Source organism: Oncorhynchus mykiss, chromosome 17 (genome assembly GCF_057628025.1).
Source record: "Oncorhynchus mykiss isolate SJ-2025 chromosome 17, ASM5762802v1, whole genome shotgun sequence".
Classification (NCBI taxonomy): domain Eukaryota; kingdom Metazoa; phylum Chordata; class Actinopteri; order Salmoniformes; family Salmonidae; genus Oncorhynchus; species Oncorhynchus mykiss.
The window spans coordinates 12,726,573-12,742,917 of record NC_143038.1 but is presented as its reverse complement, the minus strand read 5'-3'; the positions used below and the strand labels follow the sequence as shown (position 1 = coordinate 12,742,917).

Here is a 16,345-nt window from a genome sequence, read left to right as displayed (position 1 = left end):
CACTGACTTACACAAGTCTTTCAGTTGGTGTTCGTTCTTGGTCTAAATGCACTGTTTATTTGAGATTCAAAGAAAACTAGATTTCTTTGGGTTGTAACGTGATGAATCAGTCGAGGAAAAAACATGGACCCCTTATGCAATACTGCATTTAATTCAGACTTGTCAGTTGGGCTGTGGTGTTACGCCGAGTTGTTAACGAAAACTCAGCAGCGCGTAACGATTGCTAATAGAGTGTCAAAATCCCCATAAGCTTGATTGCAAAATGTTCTTTTTCTGTTTGGGCCCTCGGTCTCCGTCCGTCTCCTCCTTGTCTGAAAACAAGACAGAAAACAACACGTTAATTGAGAATAATGACTTCTGTTAGTCTGAACATTTTCAGCTCGGCCCGCGGGGTGATATTTCATGCTCGTTATTCCTCGTTCAGTAATGGAAAGAAAGTCAACTCTCTCCGTCTAACCCAACCTAGGCTGTTTATTTTCCCATTAAACCATAATGGCACAGGGCTGATAGAATGAGTTTTTTTTTTTTTTTTAATCAGGAGTATGATTTGCCACGGCAAATAGCTAAGTGTCGACACACGGAGGGGAAGACTGTTTAAAATGATGTTCTCATTAGATACATGGCATCCTTTTTTCTGTTTCATCATTTTGGGAAGCAGAAGATTGTTTTACTGTTTTCAGGGCCCTTTTCTTTATATTTGAGGAGGATTTTTTTGTCATACTTTTTTTTGATAAATACATTTATATAGGAGTTAGTTTATTATATGGACCATGCAAACAATCGGAGAGCCTTCATTCCTTCGCATACCAATGCCTCTTTTTTTTGGGGGGGGGGGGGGTGAGTGAATGTGCTTTGTTCAAAATGGCCTTTTTTTTAAATGTTCATTGTATTCCTGCTCACTATTGTCAATCAATTTGCACCCACTGTAATAAAGGGATATGTTTCACTCAACCAGTCGGTCTGACAGGTGGCAGAGACCGATCCAGCATCAAACTGCTCTCCCTCACCGAAACAGATGAATATTTTAACACACTGTCTGTTTCCTCCGACCTGCATCAGCCACTGTGCTTTTCACATAGACCATCTGCACATGGGGGGTTGTGGTATATAAACCAGTTTATAATAGCAATAAGGCACTTCCCTGGGGGGCTGTGGTATATAAACCAGTTTATAATAGCAATAAGGCACTTCCCTGGGGGGTTGTGGTATATAAACCAGTTTATAATAGCAATAAGGCACTTCCCTGGGGGGCTGTGGTATATAAACCAGTTTATAATAGCAATAAGGCACTTCCCTGGGGGGCTGTGGTATATAAACCAGTTTATAATAGCAATAAGGCACTTCCCTGGGGGGTTGTGGTATATAAACCAGTTTATAATAGCAATAAATATCTTAAAAATGCTTAAATATCTAGCATGGTAGTTCAGCTCGACGCATCAAGGCAAGCTGCGTTCACTCTTCAACACAGTATCTCCTGCATATGTATTTACTTGTCATTTGTGAAAGTCTTAATGCATTTTACTAGGATGTCCATGGGGAAAGAGGGATCATTGCATAAATTGGCCTAGGTACCAAGATCACTCTTTAGGAATGATCTGTTCCCTAGACTTGCACTTATTTGGTTCTACCGATATTTTTATTTATTTAACAGGGAGAATGCACTGTAGTCAACATTTTAGAATGAACTTCGATAGAACACCACTGGAATTAGCTGACCTGCATCCTGTCGAGCCTGTCTGCTCTGACTAGGTGTATTGCATGGATTGATTTATATTGACTCGTATTGATGTGATGTCCAGTCTGTCCCCATCCAGTTGCCGTGGCCCGGCTACCAGAACCGCTTTGCCATGGACCCACGCATCATGAGCCACCAGGCGGCCATGGCCTACAACCTGAACCTGCTGCAGGCCCAGAACCGGGGCTCGCCCATCCCCTACGGCGGAGTCACACACCCCTCCCCCTTGGGCATGGGCCAGCAGACCAGTCCCGACAAGGAGCTTCAGACTGATTCTGTCAGAAACGGTGTGTAGCAAATAAGTTGAAGTGCTTTAATGTGGAAATTGCTAGAAACTGTGTGAAGTTGGTGTCTTAGCACAGTAACTCACACACAGCACAGTAGCTGAAAAGTTGCCTGCATTTTTGAACCCCCCCCCCCCCCCCAGGTAAAATGGACGGGTGTGCAAAGTCCGAACAGAGTCGGCTGCAGACACCAGAGAGGAAGACCTCGGAGATGAAGGACAAACAGGTATGTTGTTGACTCGCTCTGTAGTCACGCTGTGGGCTTAGTTGGTGCTTTATCACAATGAGAAAAAGGACTTTTACTAGTCTCCATTAAAGCCTCTATTTAGCAATAATTCAAATAATACATGATTTCAAAGAGGAATGTTTTGCTCACGTATTTACAGAAATAAGTATTGATATTAGTGGTTGGTTGTTTAGCAACGAAACCGACGTGTGTACAACTATGGGGAGAAACAGACTGGGTTGGCTTGATTGTTGACAACATGTAAACTATATTTAGTCTCCAATGTTTTTGAAAACATAAATACATTTGCACAATCAGCACTTGTTTTCTCTCAAATACATCGTTGCAATTGTTGGTTAGCGAGCTAGCTAATTTTAGCCTTATTAGCATAAATGTGACATCAGTCAAAACAAAAAAACAACACATGGTATCAAGAACAAGATACAACTGGCTGAAACGAGCCACCTGCGATTTCCCCACCTAGCAATTTCTTGTCATCGTTTCTGGCCATCCAGAATCACAACAATACACAGACTTCTGCCCGAATGAAGCATCGTGTTCTTGACGTTGTCAGCTAACCAACCCATTTATAGTTAATGAACCATTTAGAATTGATACATGTATAAATGAATACAGTTTAATTTATTCTGTAGAATTGCTATATGGCTAAATGAGCAATGTGATTGTAGCCCTGCTCACACTTTGTTTTCAACTGCTCCAGGGAGAGTGTGATCCGGGCGGTGGCCGGGGTCTGGACTCTCAGACGGACGGACTGGGCTTCCCCAATGCCATGCTCCACCGCAAGGACAACTCAAGCCAAAGACCCCTCAATTACCACCTGGCGCCCCCCAACCCGGCCTTTGCCCCCCATCCCGTGGGTCGGGCCTTCCCCCCACAGTACCCCGGCATGTCCAGGCTCCCCTTTAGGGTGCCGACCCAGCACCCAGGTGGGGGCCCGGCCATGGGCCAGCATCACTCGGCCCAGCTATCCCCAGCCTACGCCAGCGGCAACCACAACCCCTCCTTCTTTGGTGGGGCCATGGCCTCCCACAGGGGTGTGCCGGAGACTGAGGAGGAGGGGCCGGAGGAGATTGGGAATTCCATCAGGTCCCAGATGGGCCACCAGGTGGGGCACCACCCGGCCCTGTCGCAGCCCAGCCGAGTTAACAGCTTCGGAGAGGAAAACCAGGAAGGAGGCCTGGGAGATGGGATGGGTGAGTTCTACCATAGAGTTCAAATTCTACAAGTGCAACTTTTTTTTTGTTTGTCCCCTCTAACCGGGAAGTTTATTCAAAGCAAGGTAACGATAATAACAACAAAATAGCAAACAAGAATCTGTAAATGTTGAATACTCTTGTTGTGATACAGGTGTAAATGTGTGTTGCGTAAGTCTGGCTGTGGTTCAGGAAGGGCCAGTTTGGTCCACAGATGGTCCCAGAAGGCAGGCTGTGTGACGGGGCCAGTCCAGGTAGGTCCTGGTCTTGACCATTCTGGCCAGACGGTGGTGGGCAGACATCTGCCTATGTGGGATGTCCTCCAGGATACCAGGATGAGGAAGTCCCTGTGCTCCACCAGCATACGGAGAGTGGCCAGTCTCAGCTCCAGCGAGCACCAGTTACTGCTCAGGAAGTGGTGGCTGGCGTAGAGGCTCGCTGTGATGTTGTCCACAATGTCCTTCCCTAGCTGTAAGTCCCTGCTGTGCAGACAGAGACATAGGGAGGCCCCAGGACTTGTCTTTTCTGCTGTACGACACATAGGCGTCATAGCGGTACCTGGGGTTGGGCCTCCGCAATCCTTCCTCCAGCCAGCCTCAGACAATGTGGAAGAGGGCCAGCTGATAGAGCAGGACCACCAGCATGAAGAGGAGCAGGGCCATGGAGGTGCAGAGGAACAGGACAAATCCCAGGTCCAGGGTCCAGTTGGCCTCCAAGTTCTGGATATCGTTAGCAGTCTTGCATGTCAGCTCCACTTCTCCGGCCTGAAACAAGATGACCTGGACTTGTTTTTGTCTCTGGGCCCAGGTCATTAGCCAAGCATTGTCACAGCTGCAGTACAGGTGAGGATCCGCGAATAGCGTGTACCTCAGGTTGGTCAGGGGTTCTGGGAAGCTTCCCATCGTGGTGAACTCCTCATCGATTCGCGCAGCCAGCTGCCCGAGGGAGTGCAGGTTTCTGCTCAGGTTCTCCTCTAGACTTAGGGTTCCACTGTCATTAAGGTTCAGGCTCTCCAGCCTGGTCAGGTTGTGGAACATGGCCCTGGCTGCAGGTAAAGGTCCAGTTCTTCCAGCTTCAGATACCTCAACTGCACAAGCCTGTTCAGGTCAGTCATGTCCGTAAACTTGGCATAGAGCTTTGACTGGAAGTCAAACTCCTGCAGGGAGGGGAAGTACTTTGCGGCAAAGTGAGACCCACACAGGAGGCGCTCTGTCTTGGCCGCGAGGCTGACGACAGATTGGAAGAACAGCCTCCAGCAGTCTTGGAAGGACACGGTTGGGACACGGAGTCGAAGGGCCATGCCTGGTTTTGGGGTCGCTGCCAATGATAATGGACAGGATGTAACACACTGAGAAAATTGTTATGTGAATCAACCCCTGAGGGAAGATTCACACTATTCTCTGACTCACTGGTTGGAGGGAGAAAGTTTCCGGAATCTATAGTCTTTAGGGAAGTAAGGTGGATGAATGCATGAACTTTGACGTGAACAACTGGGTTATCTTCCAGTGTTATGGTCTCCAAGCTACGCAGGCCATAGAAAACGTACTTGGTAATCTGTGAAATATTGTTACTACGTAGGTCTAGGAACCTCAATTGACAACATGTCCATTAAATGTAAAGTAGACAATAGTGGTGATTTGATTGATTGCTAAATCCAGCCACTCCAAATGTGTGAAACAACAGAACTGCTCTGCGATGTTATGTTGAGCCATTTCAGAGACAGTGTCTTCAGCCAGGTGACGGGTCTCTTGAGTGTCAGTCACAAAGAACACCAAGCTCAGCTTTGTCAAAAAGGGAAACTCATCTTGGTGACATTCTTCAGATAATGTATCAAGCTAAAGTTTATGCTGGCATGAAATCCAAAGCCAACAAGAATTATCATCTTTATACCCAAGCAATTTTTGACTGTGGATGTGATGTAGTTCCTGAATTTACAGTGATCTAATTCAGGTTGTGTGATTGACAGTTTGAATATACCGTCTCACAAAGGAAATGCTTTTTTCGCCAAAGGGAAAATAACCTAATCTGTTGATACCAGACTGCAGAAGCTGTTTCTGTACCGCATCAATAGCGGGCAAAGACCGAGATGAGATGTTTTCAAAGCATTTGAATGCTCCTTTTTCTCAACGACGTGCATTAGGGAATGTAAGAAACACCTCTTGAAGACGATAGAAGTAAGGAAGCTCAAGAACCGCTCCCTTTTTGGTTTCGGAACAGTTCAATGACAATCTCTTCTGATGTAAAGTCCAGGCTCGAAAGCCTATAATTATTAATAGACTTCCTCCAGGTTAGTCAGGTCAGTAAAGGTGTTGGATAGAAGTGATGAATTGTAACACTTATTGCAGTACAGAGAGAGTTTCTTCACCCTGGACAGCCCCTTGGAAGGTCTCCGGAAGAATCGTAGGCAGACACCCCTGTATGTAAAGGCTCTTGAGGTTGTCAAATCGAGACAGAGCGCCAGACAGCAGGACAGACCCTTCTCTTATCTCAAGACAGAGGGCAAGGTAGTTTGACAGAATGATGGAGAGGTTGAGGACACATACATCCCAGCACGTGGCACTGAGGTTGCCGTATGGGCATTTAGGGTGAATGAACTCCCAATATTCAAGTCTTCTCATAGAGAATGTATTACTCAACCAACCTCAGGAACCAACCATCCATGCTGCAAATAGTCCAAACTGGAAGCCTCGTTTTTCTTGTGTGAAGTAGACACTGGTTTGAGAAAAATGTGTTGATGCTCACACTATAGTTTGTCCAAGGACATAAATGTCTTGTCCAGAAATGTTTCTTGTCATTCAGTGACAAATAAAGGCCTGCGCACAAAGAAGGAAGCACCTTTTTCCAAATGGGACGAGATGTTGGTGAAATGACTTGTCCAGTGGAATGATCACCTTGGAGTTATTTCACTGCTGTGTTGTAGCTGTGTGCATTTCCTGTTGATCTATTTACTGTATGCATGTATAGCTTTCGCTGCAGTCTCTTCCTAGTCTGTATTTTTATGACTTGGGACACAGATAAGGTTATAATTGGTCAACACTTCAATTAGTTTTTCTTCAGAATCCCCGAGAGGAGGTGGTGGTAGTGGGTGTGTGGTCTGTATCTTTTGACATGCAACAGTCTGAGGTCACGTTAGACTAAACTGATGGTTCTGGGCACTTCGGTGAGTGCCTCCTGTTGTTGTGGGAGATCCAGTAATCAGTTTTGCCCCTCGCCTTTTGTTTTAAAGTTGATGCCAGTATCACTTTCACATAATTACACAAAAGGTCAGGTAATTAGCTATAGGGAAACAACGTTTTTGAACTTTGAATGGTTCAAGTCATGGTTAATCCAGAGAAAATAGTGTTTGACTGAAATTCTTTATTTGAAATGGCTTTCTGAAAACAACTATTTTCCATTTGAGTGGCTGGATTTCAGTACCGACCTTAGGCAAAGTTCCAAGTTCTTTTTCACCCAGAAAGGATAACATTACACTGTCAACCTTACTCTTTCACTAAATATATAATCTGTTCTCTGAGGAAATGGGAAGTTTAATAAAAGGTGTTTTTTTTGTTAATTAAACCTAACGCGTGACTCTACAGCATTCATCTGGGTTTAATTATACCGACATATATGAATTTAATAATTAAACACCTTTTATTTAAATGATTCTGTCTGAACAACTCTTGTAGTTCCAGTTTGCTCTTTGTTTCACACACCTTGGTTGGGCTGTGAGGTAGCGACCGTAGGCTATGGCTTGTTTTTAATTTGAGTCTTTGACCGGGTCCAGAAACAACCCCTTGTCACTACAACTTTGATATTTTCATATCTAAAGACACTCGGACAGGCCTAGGTTTAAGCAATCTGTTGATGTCTCCTAGTCTTCCGATGCTTCTACTACTTAGGCAAACACTTTATCTTTTGGTATTTGTTAGTCCACTGTTGATACACTCCCAAAATGTTTTGCATGTCAGCAATTACACTTTCAATATATAGAACTTTCAAAATACAGCAAGTGTCACAGAATGATGTTTTTTGCATCATATGATGTGACACTAATATAATAGTTTTTTGATACAGTATCAAACCATAATCTAACAATCTCGCTCCCTCTTTCCCTACAACAGACTCCCTAACTCTGGAGGCCCTGAGCCAGCAGGCGCGGCTGGGCCAGTGGGGTGAGCCCGGGCCCTTCCTCCAGGGCGGTGTGGCCTTCCCTCTGCCCCAGCAGCTGGCCCATCTGGCCCAGCCCGGCCTAGCCCGCTTCCCCCCTCAGCTGCTGGCACGGGCCAACTGGAGAATGAGCGCCGGCATGGAGGACGAGGCTGGCGGACCGCCTTTCACTAGGTAACCTTCAGGGCTGACAACGGCTTTGTCTTGTTCTCTTTCTCTCCCCCGCGCGCTCTTTCGATCTCGGGCTGTTTTTCCTCTCACTCTCCGCTCACACCCTCTCTTTCTACCGACTTGACTGCCTTTGGATATTAAGGGTATATATCTGTCTTCTGTCCTCTGTAGGTTCCCAGGCCTCCTAAGAGAGATGGCCCCCCAGGATCAGCCCGATCCCAGGGACCCGGTTGAGATGCAGCCCCCTCCCCAGTCCCGCCTGCTCCAGTACCGCCAGGTCCAGTCCCGCTCCCCGGGAGACCCCTCCTCCCCCTCGTCTGTAACCTCCAACCACACCGGCCCCTTCCCCCCTGGCCCCTATCCCGGCCGAGACCCCACCAGCCACGAGCTGGAGCTCCTCAATAACCCGGGTCTCCATCAGCACCCGGGGAACCAGCTCTACAACCCCAACACCTACCCCCACCAGCTGGGCCACTCTACTACCCCGCCCCCGCAGGTCAAGTACCTCCTCCAGGAGGCCCAGTGGCCTCACGGCGGAGCTGGCGTGGCCCAGAACCACATGCTGGCCCAGGGCCAGGGCTTCCCCTATGGGCTGCCCGTCATGGCCCACCCCAGTAGACAGGAGCAGGTCCACCTCATGCAGCTCCACCACCAGCAGCAGCAGCACCAACAGCAGCAGCAGGGTCAAGGCCCAGGCCAGGAGCCCTACCACCCTCTCTCCCCCAGAACAACAGGTGCCACCGCCCTTCACAATGTAGAAGAGGTAAGGACCATGCTCCATCCGTGTGTGTGTGTGAAGAATAGAGTTGCTGTCACCGTTACTAGTATGCCCTGTCTGTCACTTCCAATGCTACGTTTTAGCACGGACGGGTGCATGTAAATGTATTTCAAGATTTTAATACATAAATGTTTGGAGAGAGAAAATTCTCACCATGACATCACAGGAAATGGAAGCTGTGACTTTCTCACTCTCTGTAATTAGTTTTTCTGCCCTAAAAATGACTGTGAGAAAAGGAGACGTGTATCAGTTAAAGCGCAGCATATTGCTCAGAAGCTCTCCTAACGCTGGGAAAATAGTTTCCTAACTTTGTCGGAGTAGAAAGTTAAAGCCAGGTGACTGAGGACAGGAGATGCTAGGGCATAGCATTAAGGATTTCTGTGGGTGAAGGTGTGGTCCAGGGTTTGGGCAACCCTTGTCCTGGAGAGCTAGTGTGTGTGTGTGTGTGCATGGTTGTTCATTAGGCACCAAACGGACAAACGAGCAGGGACTACATGGACTTGTCCAACACAAATTTTAATTTCCCAGTGCAAAATGTTTGAAAACATTTTCCGTTGCGGGTCCCTAATGAACACGACCAAGGCATTTGATCCTACCCAGCTGGGTCAGACCACAGAGTGAATAAGCATCCCTCTCCATCCTACGTATGTGTTATTGTCTAGCCTGTTCGATTAACGTGGCAGCCTAGTCGACCTCGTGGCATTTTCCTTTATTAGATTTTAACAAGCAATTAACGTTATTGGAAGACATTGCTCTTTTCGGGTGCCAATATCCGATCTGAAAAGGATATTCGCCCACAGTGTATCCAGTTGAAGTGTTAGGACTCCAGTGTTTTCGCTGCGTTCATTTAGCTGTGGCGCTGCGCCACGGTAAATCATAGTATTTTTACCAAACATATTTTCGATAATTTGTCCAGGTGCAACATCGTTCTAAAGGTTATTTAGCTCTTTGCGCCGCTGTGGCAGTCAAACCTGCCTGAGCAGGAAACGCAGGGTGGCTAGTCAGACCTGGAGAGACGGCACACCACCTCACCTCTCACCTAGTCAAGTTTCAATACTGCACTAGTCAAGTCTCACCCCTCCACCTAAAACAAATATGTTTTGTTGGGAAAACGGCTAACTTCTAGCAATTCTACACATGGGGAAGAAAACTTTGCAATTTTATAGCTAATCTAAAAAAATATATATATTTTACCCCCTTTCTCTCCAATTTTTTGATATCCAATTACTATATTGTCTCATCGCTGCAACTCCCCAACAGGCTTGGGAGAGGTGAATGTCGAGTCATGCGTCCTCCAAAATGACCCACCAAGCCGCGCTTCTTAACACCCGCACGCATAACCCGGAATCAACGTTCAACTGATGATTGAAGTCAGTCCTTTTTTTTACTGAAACGGTCAGATTTTCCAAAACAGTTTTTGCTCCCCCCCCAAGGGTCTCTCACAGGGTGAGGCTCAGCTCACCACAGTCATCAACACCTTTGAATGGTGTTCTGGTCCGAGGGCTGTTCTGTTTTCATACCACTGTCCAATTTCAGAATGGGTGTTTTTCTCTACTGCTCTTCGGAATGCTCAGCCTGTCCCCTCACGTGGCTCTTATCACGTCTTATTGGTATTCCCTTGAGTTTTCCAGGATTTTAATCATGATTCCCTGCATCTTCCCAGCTTACGGGAACTGTAATGGGCACTCTGGCAGAAGAGTGAATGTGTTGTATAAGTGAAATGAGAACATTGTGATTGACCTAGATTGTCTTTTTTTCTCTCTCCTTCCTTGCCTCCTTTCTGTGTCCCACCTGTCTCTGTTATTTTCTTTCTCCCTCTCTCAGTATGAACCCAGGGGTCCCGGGCGGCCCCTCTACCAGCGGCGGATCTCCTCCAGCTACCCAGACGAGGGATCCCCCGCCAACGCCGCCGCCTTGGCCCAGCAGCAGCCACAGCCCTGCCCGCCAGATCCCCAGGAGCACCCCCACACACACCAACACCCTCACCCCCACCAACACCCCCACGCCCCCTACGGCTACCCCCCGCCCGAGCTGTGGCCCGGCAACGGTGGCGGCCCCGGCCCGTTCCAGAACATTCCATGCAACGGAGCCAGCACACTCATTCAACACCGAGACCTCCTAGGTATGTATCAGCAGCACCACACATGACTTTTTAAACCGTTATCAAACTGTTATGCTAATTATTCAGCATTCTATTGACTATGTACCCGAACGAGGTACAGTGCAGATCAAGTGTAACCTACTGCACTCATTGTACTTGGCAGTGATAATTCTAGCAGTGGCTGGGTTGTGACAGGTGAGAGCCAGTCGGGGTGTTCACTTTCTGACGGTTGTCATTAGGGTTTGACCTAGTGAGTACAATTTGAAGGCTGTTGGCTTGTTGGCCACTGTAAGGTTGATGAATCCTCCTGCTGAAATGTCTGTCATGTTTCTGCCATTGTCAATGATTCCAACAATGCAAGCGTGACAAAAGCAAATGTGTCAGTTTCCTTCCCAAGTAGGACAATTTGTTCTCCTGACATTGACAAGTAACCCCCAACGTATTGTATATTTTGGAAGTTGAATCTCTTCATCCCTAATTTCTCCTCTTTCCCTTCTTCCTACTCTTTCCCCTCTTGCTCTGCTGCCTCTCGTCTTTCCCCTCCACCTCATCCTTCCTCCTTCTCCCTCTCCAGTAGCTTCCAAGGCCCTGCGGCAGGCAGCAGAGGAGCAGATGAAGGCTGAAGCGGCAGCAGCAGTAGCTGCGGCCCAGCCTCCCGCCCACTCCCTCCAGCACCTCGGACAATTCCCCCCTCTCATGCCCAACAGCAAGCCACAGCAGCAGCAGGCCGCCCCAGAGCCCGGGCAAGGCCCCGGGGGCCCCCAAAACCCTGGCAAACCCCCCACCATGTCCTACGCCAGTGCCCTCCGCGCCCCACCCAAACCCAGAGCTCGTCCCGAACAGGTCAAAAAGCACAGCGACCCACTTTCCCTTCTCCAAGAGCTGAGCATAGGAAGTTCAAATGGTAGCAACGGATACTATTCCTATTTTAAATGAGTTTCACCCCAGAGAAATACCCCCCTAGAAAAATATAAAGAAAAAAACATGTAAAATATAAAGAAAGGAGAAAAAAAAGATAAATGGCAAAACTTTTGAAAATACAAAAAAAAAACGGTACAAGTGCTTTTACAAATCGTTTCTATTCACCGTTTTTGTTTCCCGCTTTTTTATTTTGTTTTAAACTTTTATTTGTAACAGTCAAATCTTTCTTCTGTTTCACATATCTGACATAAAAAAAATTAAAAAAAATATGTAAAACATAAGTATATATAATGGATGCATTACTGGTATATATACATACACATTATGTATATATGAATATATGCTTATATTATGTACACTTATATATGTACGTAATGCAAAAAAAAAAAAAAGTAGAAAAATTAACTAAAAATGATTTTAAAAACACAAAATTTGGTTGACCACTTGGCTGCCTGTCTGTTTTCCCTTGTTGAAGTTGGTTATGTTGGCCACTTTTTTTTTGTTGTTTTTTTCCCCCATTTTTTAAACATTGAGTGGAATTCTATGTCTTGATTTTCATCATAGTTGTGTTAACAGGGAAAAAGCTAAGTGGTCAACTAATTTCATATAAAATATATGGAGCATTGTATAGAAGTAGATACATTTTCCTCTAATCTGTACATATAGAGAAAATAAATGACTGAGTTGTATGCCACAGACATGTACCTAAATTCCTGTATCATGTTAGAATTTACATTTAGACTTCATTTGGTTTGCTTTTAATCCTTAACCTTAGACATTCTCACCTGAAAATCATCTTCAGTAACAGATTAGTGGAGTAAATGGGATTTTTACATACATGCAAACACACACGATTCAGAATAAAACTATTACTTTATTATACATTTATACAAATGTGTTGGTTGCACGTCGATTCCTTTATTTCACTGGCCCCCTCTCGTTTAAAATATAAAAATAGAGGATAGATGATGATTGATTGATAAGCATGCAAAGCCGCATCGAAGTGAGGTCTACTGTTGTCTGATTCCAACTTGGAAAAACTAGTTTCCGGAAGAACCATGGTACTCTGCCGTTTCATCTGAGGCCCAAAGATAGTTGTTCGATTGGCTTTCCCATTTGTCCGTTAACCACTGTCTTTGAAGTAGGCATATTGCGTGATGGGGTTAAATTCCAAAGTGTTACATGTCCAATCACATGTCGACCAAACATCTAATCAGTTAAGCAAAACTGCAGATCAAATTAAAAAAAGTATGTTGAGAAACTTGAGACAAACTGTATGAATGAGTGGCTGGGTAAACGTGGGTCATAACTAAGGCTCGGCTGCTGAGGGAGTCTGAAGGTAATAGAGAGGGATGACGGCCAAGTTTTAAAGATTTTGATTCACGTTGAGTGAGATGTTGGGTCTACGTCAGTTATCTCCTTGTTTTTCTTTGACCCACTTCAGAGCTTTACGGTAATTTTAGAAAGGCTTGAGAAAGATCCTGTCACCAACGTTCCCCAACATTCCCTGGTATTTCTGAAATCCCGGTTTGAGGTTTTCTGGAATCAGCAAGGGAGTAAGCAACTAGGGAATCGTCTGACTTGGAATTCTTCAACCAGGATTTCTAAAAAATAAAATCTGGGAATTTGGGGAAATTTGCAACCCTAGACTATTTTTTGCAACCCTAGACTTATGTAGGACTTCGGCCCGAAAGAATACCGGCTGGTTTAGACCAGCACTATCAGTTACCATTTGGTTCTGTCTTATCATCTGAGTTGTACTGGTACTGCAATACCAGTCTTTTTCACCGATATTCCATGTACTCTTTGTCATCAGCGGACATCACTTTTAGCTACCAACCTCTTGCTCTGATTAGATCGTTGCTTAGATGACAGAACTCGTTCTGTCTGTTTGCCCTGGCAATTTGCCTGGAAATTTAGACAGAAAAAAAGATGATGCTTTTATTTTGACTACTCAAAATGTTTCAAATAAATGCAATCAGTGTGGGTTATTTTAACCACAACATTTTTTAAAAATTGTTCAGGCGTTTGTAGGATTTTTCTGACATGCATTCCCATTCAGTGATGTATTTTGTTTTTGGGGTGACACGTATCTTGTGAGTGAAATCGATTTGCATTTTTGTAAAATAATTTGCTAACAACCATCAAGCTGTCAAATCTTTATACATATGTATGGTGTGCACACTCAAAAAATAAATTGCCTGTAGGATAAAATGATAATGACAATTATTGCCGATTATCAAATGCAAATTTGTGACTGATTTTGATTGACTTGGTAGATTATTTTTTGTGTGTAATAGCCACTGTTATCACATTTACTGGAAACCATCTTCTCTCAACTTTTCATGATTCATTTATTTTTAATTGGTTAATGGTATGTTTCAGTATATTTTAATAAAATACCCTTGGATTCTAACTGGTACATTTTCTGTAACTATTTAGTCATTCATTTTAAAGTATCAGCCCGTCAATCAAAGTTTTTTTTTTTTTTTTTTTTTTAAAGAGTCAAACATGCTGTCAGCAATTCAGGAAGCAAATCTAGTTGGAATGAAAAACATCTCTTAAACATAGTTGAAACAATCATTCAAAACATTTACGGGGACTTCAGTTCATTTGAATTTTCCAAGGTCCAGATTCAAGAGGTTGTGAATTTTAGGTTCATCACAACAAAAAAACATACTTGTAAATATGCATTTTCTAGGTATTTACAAACAAGGTTTAGGGAGTGCCTCAATTTTGTAGAAGCTGTTTAAAAGAAGAGGTATGCCCTTTTTAATTATGCAAATTCACAAAATCAACTCACAAAAATGGACATGGACCTTGTTGGCAGTCACAGCATCTTATAGTAATATAACTTTTTAAATTCATTTTTATAAGATGGTGTCTGGCTGCTTTTACAAAGTTTTTTTTGTTGCAGGCATATAAAATGTTATTTTACTGTAGAATACTTATTTTTAAAATCAATGTTGCAGGAATTATTTGTCCTTGGTTCAGTTTTTCCGCTAAATCCATTTAAAAGAGGTTTTAATTTCAGCGGTGCTTTGTGGTTCGACAATAATTTTTCATGTAAGACTGTACATTCATTCTGTGCATGCCAAGATGACATGGCTTGTTTATATCCCCGATTTATCAAATAGTTTATTGATTTGTGCAACAACAATAAAAATGTTTTTGTTCTCTCCCTTCCAAGTAACATTTTGGTATATTATTTGATCTGTACAATGACTTGTGACTTTATGAACAAAAAAGTATGATATTTTACTAACATGTCAATGAATTATGTAATGCTCATGTAAGAGTTGTTTTTCCTCCCAATTATTTCGCTGGGCAAAAGTTGCTCCCAGCCATACGGGGGCACATATATTATAAGCTTTGAACGTCTTTACAAAGAAGTGGATATCAAATTTGAATCAGTTTTCCGCAAATTAGTTGTTGGTTAACCTCTGAATTGTGCAAGACTTATTCCTCACAATTTCTGCAGTATCTGATCTGTATTTGTGTAAAATCCAAACCGTAAGAGATTGTTCTTAATAATCTTGTCCAGTAATAGTAGGTCTGTGCTTGTGTCCATACCGGGCCTTTTTCAGGCCTTTATTATTGCTTACTCACTATCAAAATCTCCATTTTGTGCCGTGTCATGACTCGTGACCTGACTGACTTTGCATCGAGACTGAAGCTTTTAATTTTGTTTGTAGTCAACCAAGTTTGAATGTCAAGTTAGCCTCCACCCAGACCCAGTCACATATTATTGTGTGTAAGTGGCTTATGAAGGTTCCTCACGTTGCTTTCGTAAAACATCCTAAACTTGAACGGATGGTTTTTGTGGTGGGAGCAGCCTTTTGCCCAGCCAGTAGAGAGCACTGTGTTCAGCCTTTTGTAAAACCACATCTCCTGTTGTCATCCATCTTGTCTCCAGTCTCCTCTATTTCTTCCCCTCCCACAGTAAATCAATGGCACGCCTGTTAACTGTTATCCCTCCACTGGATCCACACAGGTGGGCTACATAATGATGAATATTTCCCTTTCACTCTTTTCAATTCAATTGGTGGTGGTCATAATAAAGGATTTCGACTTTGTTTCAAAGGTTTTATTTAATTTTTATTATTTTTTAAAATGTGTTTCTCTATTAAAGTGTCTTATTGAATCAGTTACTCTTGTTGTTATTGCAGAGACATACTTCAGTTGTTGGATTGGATGAGGTAGAGTTTTATTGCGTGTTTTATATATATTTTATTGAGTGATTTCCCTGTGGAAAGGAAGTGCACACCATGTGGCTCAATATCCCAAAAGGAACACGAAGGGTTACGCAACTGACTTTACTCTCATTAAGTCCTTAGCAGTCTCAACAGGTGCGCAGGCCCGCTACCCATAACTGCTGCTAGTGGTTTACAGTAAACCAACAGGTTGCACTCAAGACCCACAGGCCAATAGACTTGCGTCTTGTGCATTTGATGCTACTATTGGCTTAGAATCAACCGAGGGAGCTCTGAAGTATTTTCCTCTGTTTCTGTTTTTGATCCATTCTCCATGCGGTTGCTCCCTCTCTTCCACCTTCTCTGCCACAACTAACTCCAGCTGTGAGTTTTCGGAATCTAAATTAACCCACCAAGGGAGCGTAGACTGAAAATTTCCGTCTCAACAGCCTGGACTCTTTCTGATGTGGGGAAGGACAGGGAGGGTGCTCTTGCTCCTCTTTCATCATCCCCCTACACACACAGTGAGGGGACGCTTCCACAGACCATGCTGTCATTCCTGCCAGTGACCAG

At 44.2% G+C, this 16,345-nt stretch overlaps 1 protein-coding gene and 2 pseudogenes across 6 annotated transcripts in view; 1 reads left to right on the top strand and 2 right to left on the bottom strand.

Moving 5' to 3' along the window:
* Positions 1-15,726, top strand: part of LOC110493160 (ATP-dependent RNA helicase with zinc finger domain) — a 62,513-nt gene extending 46,787 nt beyond the window's left edge. For 4 of the 6 annotated variants that reach the window (XM_036949701.2, XM_036949699.2, XM_036949702.2 and 1 more), the window contains 7 exons: positions 1,800-2,022; positions 2,163-2,245; positions 2,967-3,459; positions 7,563-7,782; positions 7,951-8,542; positions 10,382-10,679; positions 11,233-15,726. In XM_036949701.2, coding sequence (XP_036805596.2) covers positions 1,800-2,022; positions 2,163-2,245; positions 2,967-3,459; positions 7,563-7,782; positions 7,951-8,542; positions 10,382-10,679; positions 11,233-11,594 — 2,271 coding nt within the window. In that variant the 3' untranslated portion in view covers positions 11,595-15,726. The remainder of the gene's footprint in view (positions 1-1,799; positions 2,023-2,162; positions 2,246-2,966; positions 3,460-7,562; positions 7,783-7,950; positions 8,543-10,381; positions 10,680-11,232) is intronic. The other 2 variants (XM_090204824.1, XM_036949703.2) reach the window with 1 other exon arrangement.
* Positions 3,477-4,759, bottom strand: LOC149975733 (toll-like receptor 13; annotated as a pseudogene).
* LOC149975732 (uncharacterized) lies at positions 5,391-6,077 on the bottom strand (annotated as a pseudogene).
* Positions 15,727-16,345: the final 619 nt, after the last annotated feature.